The sequence below is a fragment of the Lissotriton vulgaris genome, chromosome 7, assembly GCF_964263255.1.
Source record: "Lissotriton vulgaris chromosome 7, aLisVul1.2, whole genome shotgun sequence".
In the NCBI taxonomy this organism is placed as follows: Eukaryota; Metazoa; Chordata; class Amphibia; order Caudata; family Salamandridae; genus Lissotriton; species Lissotriton vulgaris.
Genome location: NC_141695.1, coordinates 355,670,134 through 355,686,511, shown reverse-complemented (window position 1 = coordinate 355,686,511; position 16,378 = coordinate 355,670,134). Strand labels below are relative to the sequence as shown.

Below are 16,378 nucleotides of genomic sequence, written 5' to 3'. Positions count from 1 at the left end.
CCCTGCGCGCGACCGCTGCGTGCTCGGGGTCAGGCGAGGGCTAATTAGCCCTTCGAATCCAACCACTAGAGCGCTAACCGCGACAGTGATTCACAAGAAGTGCCTGGCTCTCACCTGCCCCACCCTCCGCACAACGGTACTAGCTACCCTGTCGGAACGAGGCGGTCAGGAATGAAGATTGAGCCCAGGCTTCCTCGCTGCCCTGCAGGTAGCCCCCCCTATTAAAATCAGACTTAGGGAAAAAAATGTGAATACTAGCGCTTCACAAGTGCATGCTGTCACTAACACGCTGGCAGTTTCAAAGTGCGATTCCCACATGGTAAAAACAGCTAAAGTTCAATTCGGATTTAATTTAAAAACAGATTAATGATGACAGATTATAATTAAAATACACAACACAGCGTAGCACATAGAGCACAATTTAGGCACCTCAGTGAAGCAAGCGGGTCTGCCACCGACCCATACCACCGTATTGGTGTGTCTATTGTTTCAAAAATGGTAGTCTGCATTTTAGAGTGGGTGTATCGAAGGTTATATTAGGGTGTGAGGAGCTGCATCAGATTATCATGTGGATGATGTCGTCAGTGATGTTATCAGTGATATCATTTGAGTTGTCATCAGTAATGTCACTGACCATGTCATGAGTGATATATGTGACGCCATCAGAAGTGCATTGCGGGGGCGCGAGTAATAGTTAGCTCAGCTAACTATAACAGCCAAATTACTCTGATTTTGTAGGAGTGAAATGTCCAACTGTGCACCTTTGAAAAAGATCAATAAAAAGAAAAATATATTTTTACACAACTTTTTGCCTTTGCAAATTACTTTGAAATTGGTGCTGCCTCCACGTGTCTTCAAATGTCCAACTAACCATAACGTCCCTGAAACCTGTGGTTTTTTCAGCGAACTTCAACGGTTTTTCAAATGTTAATTTTTAACTATACTACTCTGAAACCTATGTTTTTTCAGTGAATTTCAAAGGTTTTTTAAATGCTCATTTCTAACTAGAACGACCCAGAAACTTATGTTTTTCAGTGAATTTTAAAGGTTTTTTTAGATGCTAATTTTAAACTATGCCAACATAGGTAGGACATATGCAGAAATAGGAAGAAAGGTGCAGAAAGAAGCAAGCAAAATGCAGAAAGAAGCAACAGAAGTCTAGAAAGACAAAGAAAGGTGCAGAAAGAAGAAAGCAATAGGCAGAAATCGGCCTTTTTGCAAAGTCATTCTGTGCTTCCCACTTTTCGCGCGTGGGTACTGGTGGTTACTGGGTCTGACTAACCAGGCCATTGCTATGCCGAAAGACATTTAGAATACAGTGAAAACACCTACATACACTAGGGTACACTATGGGTTGGGGTACCCCTGTGATTGGCATGACCTCCCCTGTAAGGCCCTAGTATATAATAGGGCAGGGGGATTAAAACTACCTCTAAGTTAGAGGTGCAGAAAGATGCTTTTTTAACTAGTAGTCACATTTGTAGAGTGGTAGAGAAAGGGGGCTTGGCCTCCGACCAGCGCTCTGGAATTCCGTTGTCTAGGACTTACAGGGGGTACCAGGAAGGCTTCTTGGCCCCCAAAGTCCCTCAGGAGTAAAGTGGACTTCTTCACCCATCCCATAAACTGCCAGGAGACGCGTTTCCCGAGTGGTGGAGAAAGGGGGCGTGGCCTCCTAGGACATCTTAGCAATTCTACTGTATGGGATTTACTGGAGGTAACAAGAGGGGTAGTTGGCCCCCACGGATATATTCTTGGGTTCGAACTACCCCTCCCATTACCTCTAGTAAGTACCACACAGCAGGATTGCTAAGTTTTCATACCAGGCCACGCCCCCTTGGCCCATCACTATACAAACAGACTCCCTGGTGCACTCTTGTATGGGGATTGAAGTCCCCTTCACTGCTGGCAGTCCTTGAAGGCAAACTAGCCTACCTCTTATCTCCAGTAAGCCCCACATAGTGGTATTGTTGAGAGGTGGACACAGGCCACGCCCCTTTTCTCCACCACTCTGCAAACGCACCTCCTGGCACACTCTTGGGCGGGGTGAAGTCCCCTTTCCTCATGAGGGTCCCCGGAGGCCAACCAGCCCACCAGGTACCTCCAGTAAGCACCACACAGCTGGATTGTAGAGTGTGGTCCGAGGCCACTCCCTTTTTTTACACCACTCTACAAATGCTCCTCCTGTCCCACTGCTGCTCAGGGGATGACCACCTCTCTGCAATCCAGCTGTGTGGTGCTTACTGGAGGTATCTGGTGGGCTAGTTAGCCCTTAGGGACCCTCAGTATTCAAGGGGACTTAATTACCCAACTTAGAACGAGCCAGCGGACGCAATTGCAGAGTGGTGCAGGGAGGGGCGAGACCTCCAGCAAGATGCCGGCTTTTTATTTTTTTATTTTTTTTTAGAATGGGGGCTGTGTGGCCCCCCCTTCTTTCAAGGCCTGCCACATAAAAAAAAACAGGAAGGGGGACGCACGGCCCCCTCCAGAGGCCAATTTTCCAGGGACATGGGCAGCCTTCTTTTAAAAAAAATAAAAATTGGCAGGGGAGCCGCATGGACCCCCTCCTCAAGACAATAATGACCCCAGGGTCCCCATATCCTGGGGCCAGCCTTCTGTTTTTAGTTTTTTCATTAATTTCTTTAAATTAAAGGGGAGGAGTCCGAGTGGCCCCCATCCCGGGCCCCTCCTGGTCCTGGGGACTCCATCCTCCGGGGCCTGGTCTCTTTTTAATAAATATTTCTTTGATTAGGGAGGGAGCCCCCCTCCCCAGGGCTACTTCTGGGCCCAGTGACCCCACCCCCCGGGCCTGGCTTCTTTTTAAAAATATTTTTTTATTAGGAAGGTGGACTGCGTGGCCCCCCTCCCCATGATCATTTCTGGCCCTGGGGACCCCATCCTCCGGGGACGGCCCTCAAGTTGGGGACCGTGGGAGGAGCCACAATACCCCAATGGTTCAAATGTCACCAGCCGCCACTGGCAGCTGGAGCATCTGCACTACCACCACCACCACCACCACCAAGAGGACCACCACAACATCACATTGGTAGTCAAGAAGAAGAAGAGGAGGAAGAGGAGGAGGAGGAGGGGAGGAGGTGGCTGCCAGAAGACAATTCCCCATACAGGCCAAAGCAGCACATTGTATGGGAGTTTTTTTCCATCCCAGAGGGAAAGAAGAAAGTGAATGCGCCAAAGGTGACTTGCCAAATCTGTGGCATTGAACTTTCAAGGGGGGAACCCTAATAAAAAATATTCATTTGGTAATAACACCATGATTCGACACATGCAGCGCAAGCATCCCAACAACTATGCTGCGGCAGAGGTGAGAGAACTGGGCAGCAACCCTCCCCAATCTTCACCCAGCACCTCCAAACGAAAGCAACCCACTCCATCGGGACCAGAAACAAGGGAGATGGTCCCAAACATTTAACAAAAGTTTGGGCAATACAAGATCTCTTGTATTTTTTGTGGTAAGACCATCACCTATGGTGAGCAAAGCATAACACTCATCAACCGTGCTGGTGACAACCACAAATGCCCCAAAAAACCATAATTTTTCATGTTTATTTTTTGCTCCAGTTGAGCCGTTTTCAATTCCCTGTTTTTTGTTTCTCCCCATAAAAATAACAAAAAAAATATAAAATAGTTCATAAAAGCCAAAAAAAGTACAAAATGTTAAAAAAAAATAGAAAAAAATATAAAACAACAAAAAGAAGAAGAAAAAACTGTTCTTTTTAGAACTACCTCCAATTTATAAAAAAAAGGCTACATTTTTAAAAAACTTTTTTCCCCATTGTACGCTCCCCGGTACGCTCCGCGGTGCACGTACCGGGCGCTCCCCCCTGTGCATGCACACCTATGGCATGTGACAGACAGACATGCCCTTAGGGCATGTCTGTGTGCCACATGTCACACATGCCTGAATTCGGGGTGCTAGAGGGTGTCAAAGTGACACCCCCTGCACCCTTGCAACATTCGGTATTTACCGAATTGGTATATTGATTCCTATGGGCTTCAATGCCGATAGGAATCAATGGGCATTTGATTCGGTAAATACCGATTCTTACAGAATCAGTAATTCAATTACCGATTCTTCCTACATCTCCCCCCTTCTATTTTACCGATTCATAAATACAGAATCTGTAAAATTTGGTATTTATGAATCGGTAAAATATACTTACCTACATCTGGCCCTTAATGTCAAAATGCGTCCACTGTCATAGTCCTCATAATCACGTTTCAGTTTTCTCTCCTTGCGTGCTTTGATGTCTTCCTCATGTTTAGTAAGTCTCTCACGAATTGTCTTCAGAGACTTCTCTAAGGTGTCACTGTCTGTGCACTTTTTAAGTTCTTCCAATGATACATTAATTTCCTTGATCAAATTCTCACGGTCTATCCAAGCATATTTGATGAGGATTTCTAACATGCGTCGTGAACTCAAAGCCGAGTTTGTTGACTATTCCTCCAACATTAGTGGATTAGGTTTCTCATAGGTGGGTGTTGTAAAGATTCGGAGGCCCCTTGGCACCATATTCTGGTCCACGTAGTGCTGTAACGATGTTGCCTCCCACCATTTGGTGGTCTCACTTTTCTTAAGTTTTTCATACTGTTTGAGTTTGTCCTCAAATGGTTGCAATCCAATGTTGTTTTCTTTGGGTTTGTTAAGGGGAGTTACCTTTCTGGTGAATAAGTTCTTAGCTGCCCTTATGCACTCCTCATCTTCCTCCATACTTGTCTAGCACGTAGACAATTAATCCGAGTGTCGTGTTGCTGCCTGCTAGTGAATACTAGGTTCTTCATTAGTGAGAGACTATTCTCCTACATTAACGGACACACCTCATGCCAGAGTGTCCCCAGTGGATGGCTTCTTGACTTTAAACAAAAAATGTCCTTATTAGGGGTGCAAACAAACTGAACATTGACCTTCCAACTACGACTTCTACTTCATCTGTCATTTTTGAGACCCTGCATCATAGAACAGTGGCAAGGCCACTCCTTCCACTGGTTCTGGGAATGGAGGTGACTTAGTATCCAACCAGATCATAAGTGTTTCAGCAGATGTATCAGACCTACCTGCAAATGGTTACTCTCATGGCATCTGTGCAAGGAGGTCTTCCTGCCTACTACGACTCACTGGCTCACAACCAGAGGCACAGCATAGAATCATGAACCTACCATTCTTGGGTAACACCCTGGTTGGTACTTGTGCAGACGAGGAGATGTCCAGAATGAAGAACAAAATAGTTACACTCAGAGCTGTAGGTCTGAAAAAGAAGAAAGAATTTTGCAAAAGATGCAGACCATATGATTTAAAACCAGGTGATTTTTTTCCACAGAAGGTTCAACTCCTCACTGGACTCAACAGCGTCAACAGCAGGCATGATCGGACTACCATTCTCGCAAGCCATCTAGGGGGAGAGGATCGCAACAACAAACTGCATCTACAGGAAAAGCTTTCACTAAAAAATGAGTCATCACCTCCCCTGTCTCTGTCACCCCCTCCGGTGAGGGGAAGTTTCACCAATTACCTGAAAGAGTGGAGTTCAATAACAAAAGACAAATGTTTCTTGAATATAGTTCAGAATGTATATTCTGTTTGATTCAGATCCCCTCCTCCTTCTGTTTCACCAACAAGAACATCACAATATCAACAAGACCTGTTATAGAAAGAAGTCAACATTCAGTTTCAAAAACAAGTTGTAGAGGAGGTTCCACTTCACCAAAAGGGACTGGGGATTTTTTCCTGTTACTTTCTAGTAAGAAAGAGATGACCAAAAGAGTAGTGCAGACTTATTATAGATCTGCAAGTATTGAACAAATATATACGAAAAGAAAAGTTCAGATCTACCCAAAACTGCATTCAGAGACTGGATGCGCTTGATTGCTCTTCAATATGCCTACTTTCACATCCAAATTTCCACAAAACATTTGACATTTCTCAGTTTCAAAGTAGTATCTCAACACTACCAGTACAAACTCCTACTGTTCAACTTAAAAGCAGTTCCACAAACATTCTCCAAATGTATGGTTGCGGTTGCAGCATACTTAAGGAAACTAGACCACTTTCACCACCAGACCATGCACCCTTTCACAGACCCACTCAGACACTCACGCACTGACTCACAGAGCCACACATGCATTCATACACCCACTCACACAACCATTTACACACCCATAGTCACTCACACACCCACTCAGATACCCATACAGCCACTCACCTACCTATACAGTCCCTCACATACCCACTCACAAAGGTTACAAGTTACAGTTAAGAAATACCATTTTAAAAACATTGAAGTTCACTCTAAAAAAGCTAAATTTACTGGTTTATAGTTGAAAAAAAAACATTTTTCATTAAACATATGCTCAGCTGCACAGAAACAGTCATACATTGGAAATGATCGACCATGAGTACATGAAATCCCAATTTGACACGTTCACCCAATACATTATGTGCGGATGTAAAAGCAATATCATGTTCTCCAGTTTTCTCACAACCCACCCACACAATTTCTCACAAAAAAGAATCCTAAGTAGCCCCTATACACCAGCCTCTGGCCCCAGACTCTTTCCCATTTCCGTGGGAAACCCCGACTCTGGAATAGCACATTTTCGGCTGCACAGTACCAATCAAGATCAGTTTTCCAAACCTCTACCCGCTGGAGTCGACCTGATCCCCCGACCCTGACTATATTTCTCTCCGCCACCATGGCCACAACCATCAGCCATATTTTGAGATACTTTGGCCATACAGTATATGCCACCTAGCTTCCATTTGAATAATTGAATAATCTGGCCTGCTACCCCAGTCATAACTTGTATTATCTCTGCCCAGTATTGCTGGATTTTTGGACAGGCCCATGAAATGTTGAAGAAGGAGCCCACTTCCTGACAACCCCTCGTACATTGGTCTATTGCAGCGTCCAAGCCAATGTATGAGTGTTCTGGAGGAATAGGATCTTTGGAGGGTAAAAAGCTATAAAAGGCAGAAGCATGCCCTTAGAGTAACCTCTCTAGGACTCTGAATAGCCTTCACCCAATCATCATCTTCCAACATTCCCACATTTGCTTCCCATGCCTCTAGCAAGGCCCCTACTGGGTTTGGTGTGTTGTTCATAATCTTTCTTTATATCAAGGAGGTAGCTTTCTCTGGCATTGGTTCCAACAGGAACCTGTCTTCCAGAGGCGAGTACTCTGGCAGTTGGGTTACTTCTAGGATGTGAGCACGCAATGCATGCCCAAGCTGCAAATAAAGGAACGTTTCTGAGTCAGACTTCTGGTATTCCACATTTAGATCATCAAAAGAAATTATTCCTTGACCCCTCTAAATGTCCTGGGGTGTTCTATACCCAGACTACCCCATTTGTGGAATCCCCGCAAATTCCCCACTGCCTTTAGGAGATCACTTTCCCATAGTGGAGTCATCTTCGTCACCTTCTCTTCCCACCCAAAAACATTTAGTGTCCCCCCCACCATGCATGGACTACTGCTTGTGTGGTGGCATCTGCTGTTCCAACATTTTACAGTATAGCACCGTAGGCTGTCCTTGACGTCCCATCGAGTGGGTATCCACCCTCCAGCTGGTTCTTCCCTACCAGCAAACACCCAGTCATGAATTGTGACCAGTTGGGCAGCCCAGTAAAGGGACATTATAGTCAGGCTCAGATTTCACTAACCATAACTTGCACCCCCACAATGCACTACTTATGACCTCACATATTACATCACTCATTAAATGGTCAGTGACATCAGTGATGACATCACAACTGACATCACAACTGACATCACTGATGACATCAGTGATAACATCATCCACAGAACCACTCACACATCCTCTCATACCCACATACAACCTCTCATACACCCACTCGCACACCCAAACAACCACTCACATACCCATTCACAGACCTATACAACTACTGACACTCACACCCACTCACTCACACAACCACTCACTTACCCATACAGCCACTCACACAGACACCCACAGACCCATACAGCTACTCACAGACCCATACAGCCACTCGCACACCCATACAACCACACACATACCCATTCACACACCCACACAGCCACTCACACAACCACTCACTCAGCCATACAGCCACTCACACAGCCACTCACTCACCCATAAAGCTACTAGCAGAGCTACTCTCGCACCCATTCAGCCACTCACACATCCATTCATTGTTACACAAAACCCCTTACATACCCATTCACACATCAGTACAGTCACTCAGATGCCCACTCACTGTTCTATACATCCACTCACACAAATACTTACTGTGCAAAACAGCCACTCACACACCCACTTTCTTATCCCATCCAGTCAAACAGCCGCTCACTTACCCATACATCCAATTACAAACCTAGTAATTTACATCCATGGAGCCATTTACACAGCCACTCAGTCAACCCATACAGTCACTCACACACATACACACACTCGTCTACCCATAGAGCCAGTCACACAGCTACCAGTCACCGATACAACCTTTCACACACACTCACCCACCCATAGAGACACTCACACAGTCACTCACTCACCCATACAGCTACATACATACACACTTATTCACCCATACAGGCATTCACTTTCAGTGAATATTTATAAACATGCATGTAATGTACCATGCACATGGCTTTCACACAAGCACACACATATATATATAACATATTGAAATGTCGGTAGGACTATTCATTGCTTATGACTATTGATAAGGAACCCCAGGAACAGACTTTGGTTACAAAACCCAGTCCTATTTAGATCACCCTCCATATCATGTCCAGCAAACCCACAGCAAGATGTCATCACAAAATTCTATGTCATCCCATGATGCATCTTAGAGAGTTCTTTAAATGAGCCAGGTAATATCTCAATGCAGCTTGTCACTATGCTTAGTGAAATCATCTCCATTACACTCAATTGATTGGGTGCTTTAAAAAAAATTAAAATTCATTATAATCAGTTCATATTTTAGCCCCTCTCGCTCTCTATGTGTGTATATATACATATATATATCATATAAATGTATAAACATATATATACTAATGACTTTGATGATGATTCCCCTGGAGACCAAGGATTAGAAGTAAGCAACTTTTCCTTCCCTCCTAGTCTTGTAAGCCTAGAATATGAAGTGGAGCAGTCTAGTTCTAAAATATTACCTGCTTTTCCAATACAATTGACTGTTTCACAGATTCTATATGATTTGCCTAACTATCTCATACCTGCATGAAAAGAAAGAGGCCGGTGATGCACAGCAAAGGTGCTGGATCAAGGTCTCCTCCAAAGCAGTGGGTGGAGTAAGGAAAGTGGAAACTGGAAAATGAGTGCTTGAGTACCCACCATGAAATGGCACATGGATTTACTTTTGCATCAAATATTGCTAATTAGGAGGGGAACATTCTCCAGAAGGTTTTTAGGCTTATTATGTGATAATAAATATGCCACCTCTGTTCTTTTGCCTGGTGTGTTGATGTCTTCAATTTCAAAGGCAGCTACTTAGGCCTCTTTACATTTGCTAACCCAGGATTAGTACTTGGGTGAGCTGACCAAGACACAGGCTCAATTAGGTTAGACTGTCCTTCAGAGTTTGAGGTGTTATTCAATGGCATCCTCAAATCTCCTCCTTTTATAGTTACTAGGGGAGTGGTTCAGACAAGAAACCAGCTGGAGAGAATATTAGAACAAAGGTTCAACGATGATGAGAAAAGTAATTATTTTCCTGCCTCTTTGAATGAGATGTACAGCTGAAAGTGGGCATGGATGTTTAATTAGTTAATTAATCAACTAAATTGCTATTGCATAGCTCTGGCACGATATTTTTTAAAAAAAATATTTTGTATATACAATAGCTAATAATATGAAAAATATATTAGCACTTCTAAATAGTTTTTTAAATGTGTATATAATTAGATTAAATCTGTATGAAAAACTAGTAATCCAACAAAATTGTTTGCAAGACACAACCTATCAGACCAACATTTGTCCTGTTATTCCTCTATACTGCAGGTGACTGACAACAAGACAGGAGATATGATATTTTCACACAAGACAGTGGCCTCCATTAAACAAAACTACCACAGTGATGCTGAGTTGGGAAAGGTAAGGCTTGAACAATGTTATTATATCTTCCACCAGGCTCCTATTTTTAATTCCTCAGGAATAGACGGGTTATTTTACTGAAAATAGTATGAAAATTGAAATCTCAAATCTCAATCAACCAAGTCTTGCTCAATTAATAGTAGACAAAGGACAAAAAAAGTACTAACGAGAAAAGGGCACGGAGGCCCACAAGCAACATTTTTCATGATATGCAGGACTCCAGCTTCTCTAATTCTTGGACTCATTCGTAGCTTAATACATATACTTGAATTTGGACATCCTAGCCATGAGGTAGACATAAAAATACAATAGCACTCAGAATACCTCAAGGTTTTTTTGATGTCTTTTTCAGTCCCTGTCACTTCTAAGCCTTCCATCATCTTTTCCCAGGTTTCTGGAGGTAGGATTATTTATTACTTTCTGTTTTTGGGAGGGTTGAACAGGCATGAGTGGACTTTTGATCCACACACAGCAGAGACTCCTTTTAAAACTAAGAAAAACATTTTCTGGTCAATACATTTTTTGCAGATGACCCTTATGTGTAGTATATTTACTGCCTTCTTTGCAGTCACATATTTCAAAGCTTTGACATATGGGCACCAGCCTCACCCTAGATATGGAGGGATGAAGAGAGGCATTTGATTTTCGACCTCAAAAATGCCTCATCATGTTAAAAGTCAGTTCTAGGTTTCAAAGGTTTGAAGAAGATTCATTTGGAATTGAACCGCAGTTTTGGCATGAAAGCAAGATCTTCTTTAGGTAAGGCTATGACTAGCTGAGCTTTAAAATCTTCTACACCTACTTCTAAGGAGCAGACTATTGCTTTCCCACCAGGAAATCTACTTCACAGGTTTGAAAGCTTAAGATTCCTCTGCAGGCTGATACATGAAAGAACCTTTGAGGTTAATAGCGTCAACAGCTCAACTGGGGAGTAAACCTTCATCAACAAATAAGATTCCACTTTCTCTGCCGCCAATGACTCACTTGTCAATGAACAAGTGAACAAGTAAATGCCATCATCATTAATCTGATGACTTCTAGCTGCAGATTCCTTACCTTTGAATTTCCCAGGCATCAGGCTAGATCCAGAAACATTTGCTCGAGCAATAACTCTTGCGTGCACCGTCGGGTGGCTCCATTCAGCTCCCCGTGACATCTTTGGTGTCGTTAGCAATGGTTATGACATCACCTATATAGGCGCCACCCAATCACGTGGACATCAATTCTTTTCTTTCTGCGCTATTTAAGCACCGATCCGGAAAAGAGCTACCACTCTGTCATTTTCTCTTCAGGTGTTTTCAAGGAAGACAGGGTTTAAACCATGCGGTGCCTCTCACCAGATGATGTCAATAATCAACCCTCACCTAGTCTGTCTATGGTGTCTTGAACGCAATCAGGACTCAAAGTCGTGATTGGACTGTCGGGCTAATGGCTCTGAAGGCCTTGTGGGAGCGGGCTATGAAGCTCCTTGCGGCCCGGCAGTCGACACCAGCCAGCGAGACTCAGCGGAGGTCCCGGTCTACACTACCCCAGATACTGGCATGCTCTTTCCAACAACTGTGGCTAAGGAGGATGGGGCATGGGGCAAAGGAGCTCTATAAAATAGTACGTGAACTATGCAAGCCAACCTGCATGTCTCAAACTCTGCCGCCCTCAGTAAACATCTGTGAAAAAATTAGGAATTTCTTCACGGATAAAATAGATATCATCTATTCGTCATTTAACAACACCCCCCCAGAAAATACCATGAACTGGGAAAATACTGACCCTCACCCAGACAGCCCTGCGCATTTAGATAGCTGCGTCCCTTTTACAGAAAACTAAATTGCCACAGCAATGGGGGAAGTCAGATCTGGATCCCTTCTCGACCCATGTCTGCACTTTATTTTCTCACAACTTACACCTATTCTGTGCCCTTACATCACACCGCTGCTTGACCAATCACTGGAGACAGTGGCCTTTCCAGAGGTCTGGAAACAAACCTTAGTAACTCCATTACTGAAAAGGGTAGGATCTGATGTTAACAATCCAGCCAACTACAGGCCAATTTCACAGCTTCGCTACCTCTCCAAGGTTCTGGAGAAACTTGTCAATAGACAGCTAATCAACTATCTAGAATCAAATGAGCTGCTGGATCCCACTCAAACAGGTTTCAGGGCCACCAACAGCACGGTGGCAACCCTCCTGGCTGTCCCAGACAATGTAAGATCACTGTTGTTTCAGGGAAAGGCTGTAGCCCTGATCCTGTTAGACCTGTCGGTGGCTTCTACTGGAAAAACTGTATGAAAAAGGGATACATGCTAAGGCTCTAAAATGGTTGAGCTCATTTCTATGTAATGGAACCCAAACTGTACAGCTGGGTACCTTTTCGTCCACCCCAAAAAATCTTAATTGTTGAGTTCCGCAGGGAGTATCCCTAAGCCCCGCATTATTTAACACCTATGTTTCATCCTTGCAAAGATTGGCACGAAATGGGGCTTTGGAATTTGCTCCTATGCGGACGACACCCAACTGACAATAGACATTGGAAATCAGAACGATGACACCAGAACCAAACTCAATAATTGTCTTACTTAGATGGCAAACTGGATGTCAGAGCATTGCCTAAAGCTCAAGCGGAATCATCAGAAATCCTGCTTCTCGGCGGAGCCCATCACTTCTGGGATACATCCTGGTGGCCCCACTCATTGGGCATGGCGCCAGCACAAAAAACTGGGCATCACTATTGACAACACCATGTCAATGAAAGGCCACGTGCGAATCTTCTGTGGTAGAAGCTTCGCCACCCTGAAGCTCCTAAAAAGACTATTTCCATGGATCCCGCTGGACAGCAGGAGATCCAACACGCAGGCACTGCTGGTCAGCAGGTTGGATTACGGAAATGCACTTTTTGTCGGCACGCCAGATTATCTTTTTAAACGCCTGCAGGTATTACAGAATGCAGCAGCTAGACTGGTGTGCAATGAGAGTAGATACAGTTTTGCGACAAAATGTCTAAAACAGCTCCACTGGCTGCCTATGCGCCAAAGAGCGGGTTTTAAACTCCTAGGACACGCCCACCGGGCACTCCACCACACAGGCCCTAAGATTCTCCAGAATAGAATCAAATTCTTTACCTCACCCACATGCCTACGGTCATGCTCTTTAGCACTAGCTGAGACCAAAAGAATCAGTAGGAGCAGGACAGGTGGATGCTCCTTTTCGCACCTTGCAGCACAGCATTGGAATGAGCTTCCGCTGGAGTTACGACTAACTGACTAATTCATAACATTCAAGAAGAAAGTCAAAACATATCTATTTCCCTAACCCCTCCGTCTGCCGCTGTCCCATCAATCACATGTTTCACCACTGCTCTGCTACTCCTAGCGCCGTGATATCCCAATGGGATGAATGTCGCGGTTAAATAATAAATAAATAAATAAATGGTGGTCAAGAGAGCAGCTTAGGTCCTCGGACTGGAGTCGCCCTCTGTGCAGGTCAGGACTAATCTCCTGACCGAAGTGCTTCAACCTGAGGCTTCCACCTCTGAATCCCTTTTGCCCTTCAATTGGTTACTTAATGATGTCCTTCTAAGCACATGGACCAACCCTAGCAAAGTGGCTCCTGTGAATAAGACAATTGCACGCCGCCATCGCCTGGCTCCAGGTGACCTAAAGTTCCTCAACCAACACCCTACCCCTAAAAGCTTGGTGGTGCAGGCTTCTACCTCCAGGGGCGCGTTCCCTTCCACCCCTCCAGATTGGGAATCAAAGAGGCTGGATTCACTTGGGAAGAAGATGTTATCTTCCTCCAGCCTGGCATTGCACTCAGTGAATACTGCATGCTTATTGGACCGTTTCTCCCACTCCCTTTGGGAGATGGTTGCGCAAGTGCTGCCACAAGTTCCATAGGAGGCCCAGGCTGTGCTCTCTCAGGCAGTTAAGGACGGGAGAGATGCAGCAAAATTCACCATAAGGTGTGGCCTTGACACAACTGATTCACTGGGCAGAGTGATTTCATCAACAGTGGCCTTGTGGCACCACGCTTGGCTTAGAACATCTGGCTTCTCAGGCGATGTCCAGGCAAACTTGATGGACATGCCGTTTGATGGATCCTGTCTTTTTGGGGACAAGGCAGACTCGGCCCTAGAGTGGTGCAAGGACTCTCGGGCTATGGCCAGATCCTTTGGCTTCTCATTTACACCTTGTGGCCAGTCTAGCTTTCACCCCTTTCATGGCAATGGAAGGGGGTTCCAGCCACGTCAGCCCTATCTCAGCCACGGTCTTGGGCAGGCTGCCGAAGTTGTGCGGGGACGTGGACGTGGTTCATTCTGTCCTTAGAATGGAAGCCAGAAGTCGTTGGCCATCTTGCACTTGGCAGCCGCATTCTTCAAGCACTCCTTGTCTGACTCTGCAAGACCCCACCATTCCAGTTGGTAGGAGAATCCACAATCATCTCCTCCACTGGAGGTCCATAACATTGGAAAAGTGGGTCTTGCAGATCATTCAGGAGGGGTATTCTCTGCCTCTCTTTCTTCTTCTCCTCCTTTTCTGCCAAATCAAGAACGGCTGGCGGAGAATCATTTAACATTGCTCCAAGAGGAAGTCATCACTCTCCTGGCCAAGGGAGCTATAGATAGGGTAAGGGATTCAGAATTAGGCAGTAGCTGTTATTCCAGCTACTTTCTGATTCCGTAAAAGAACATAGGTTTGCTTCCCTTTTTAGATCTTCGCACCAACAATCTTTTCCTGAAGAAAGAGAAGTTCAAGATGCTTACTCTAGCACAGGTCTTGTATACCGTAGACCAAGAAGACTGGATAGTAACGCTGGACCTTCAGGATGTGTATTTTCACATCCCCTTCCTGCCGGGCCACAGGCGTTACCTGCGGTTCAAGGTAGGCCACAAGCACTTTCAGTTTACCGTATTCCCCTTCGGCCTTACCAGTGCCTCTCTGGTGTTCACCAAGGTGATGACGGTGGTCGCATCTCATCTGCGCAGGTTAGGGGTGTCAGTCTTCCCATACCTCGACGACTGGTTTTTGAAGGTGTCCTCGCCCCAGGCTGTGGGCTCCCACCTTCATTTGCTGAGGTTCCCTACAAACGTGCTGAAGTTACACCTGACTGATCAGATGCTCCTTTTTATCGGGGCTGTTCTGGACACCTTGCAGTTTTGGGCCTATCCTCCCGAGATGTGAGTCCAGGATATTCAGGTTATGATTCTGATGTTTCAGCCTCTATCCTAGATTTTGATGAAACTGGCTCTGAGGCTGTTGGGCCTCATGGCCTCCTGCATCCTGTTGGTAAAGCATGCTGGATGGCGTATGTGGGCTCTGCGGTGGTACCTGAAGTTTCAGTGGGCACAGCATGGGGGAAATCTCACCGACTTGGTCCAGATCTTGAAAGGAACTGCAAAAGATCTGCAGTGGAGGTTGACGAATCACCATTGGGTCAATAGCAGACCCCTCTCCCCTCCCCAACCAGATCTCACAGTTGTGACACATTAATCATTTCTGGGGACGGCCATCTGGGAGAGGTGGAGATCAGGGGACACTGGTCTCCAGCAGAGTAAGGGCTCCGTATCAATTCATTGGAGCTTCAAGTGATTCAGTTGGCATTGAAGGCATTTCTTCCGTATGTCAAGGGGAAGTTAGTGCTGCTGTTCACTGACCACAGCCATGTGGTACTGTAACAAGTAGCGCGGGTGGAGTCATGGACCCTTTGTCGAGAGGCAGGGCATAACCCTGGTGGTTCAACACCTGGCAGGTTCTCTGAACGCCAGAGCAGACAAACTCAGCCATCAATGCCTAGCAAATCACAAATGGCGTCTCCATTCGGAGATCCCGCAAGGTCTCTTTCAGCATTGGGGAGAGCCTTGGTTAGATCTGTTCGCCTCCGAAGAGAACGGCCAGTGTCAGAAATACTGTGTACTGGAGTTTCCAAGGCGGCTATCGCTTGGGGGTGCCTTTCGTCGCGAGTGGTGCTCAGACCTGCTGTCTGCCTTTGCACCCATACCACTCCTGCCAAGGGTTCTGAAGAAGATCAGAAATGACCGGGCCCGAGTCATTCTTGTGGCTCCTGACCGGACAAGGAGAGTCTGGTATCCAGAGCTTCTGAAAATGAGCATCGATCCTCCGATTAGGGTATCTTATGGGAAGATCTTCTGTCGCCGCGGCAGGGGAGGGTCCTGCACCTGAACCTGTCAACTCTTTGCCTCCATATGAGGAGATTGAGCAGCGGCAGTTGATGGCTTTTGACCTTCCTCCTGAAGTATGCAACGTTTTTTTGGCAGTCAGG

At 45.4% G+C, this 16,378-nt stretch overlaps 1 protein-coding gene across 2 annotated transcripts in view; it reads left to right on the top strand.

The window, feature by feature from the left end:
- The window catches only part of LOC147701576 (dickkopf-related protein 3-like), an 879,371-nt gene that overhangs the window by 285,380 nt on the left and 577,613 nt on the right, over positions 1-16,378 (top strand). For both annotated transcript variants that reach the window (XM_086930237.1, XM_086930238.1), the window contains one exon: positions 10,013-10,105. In XM_086930237.1, the coding sequence (XP_086786363.1) occupies positions 10,013-10,105 (93 nt within the window). The remainder of the gene's footprint in view (positions 1-10,012; positions 10,106-16,378) is intronic.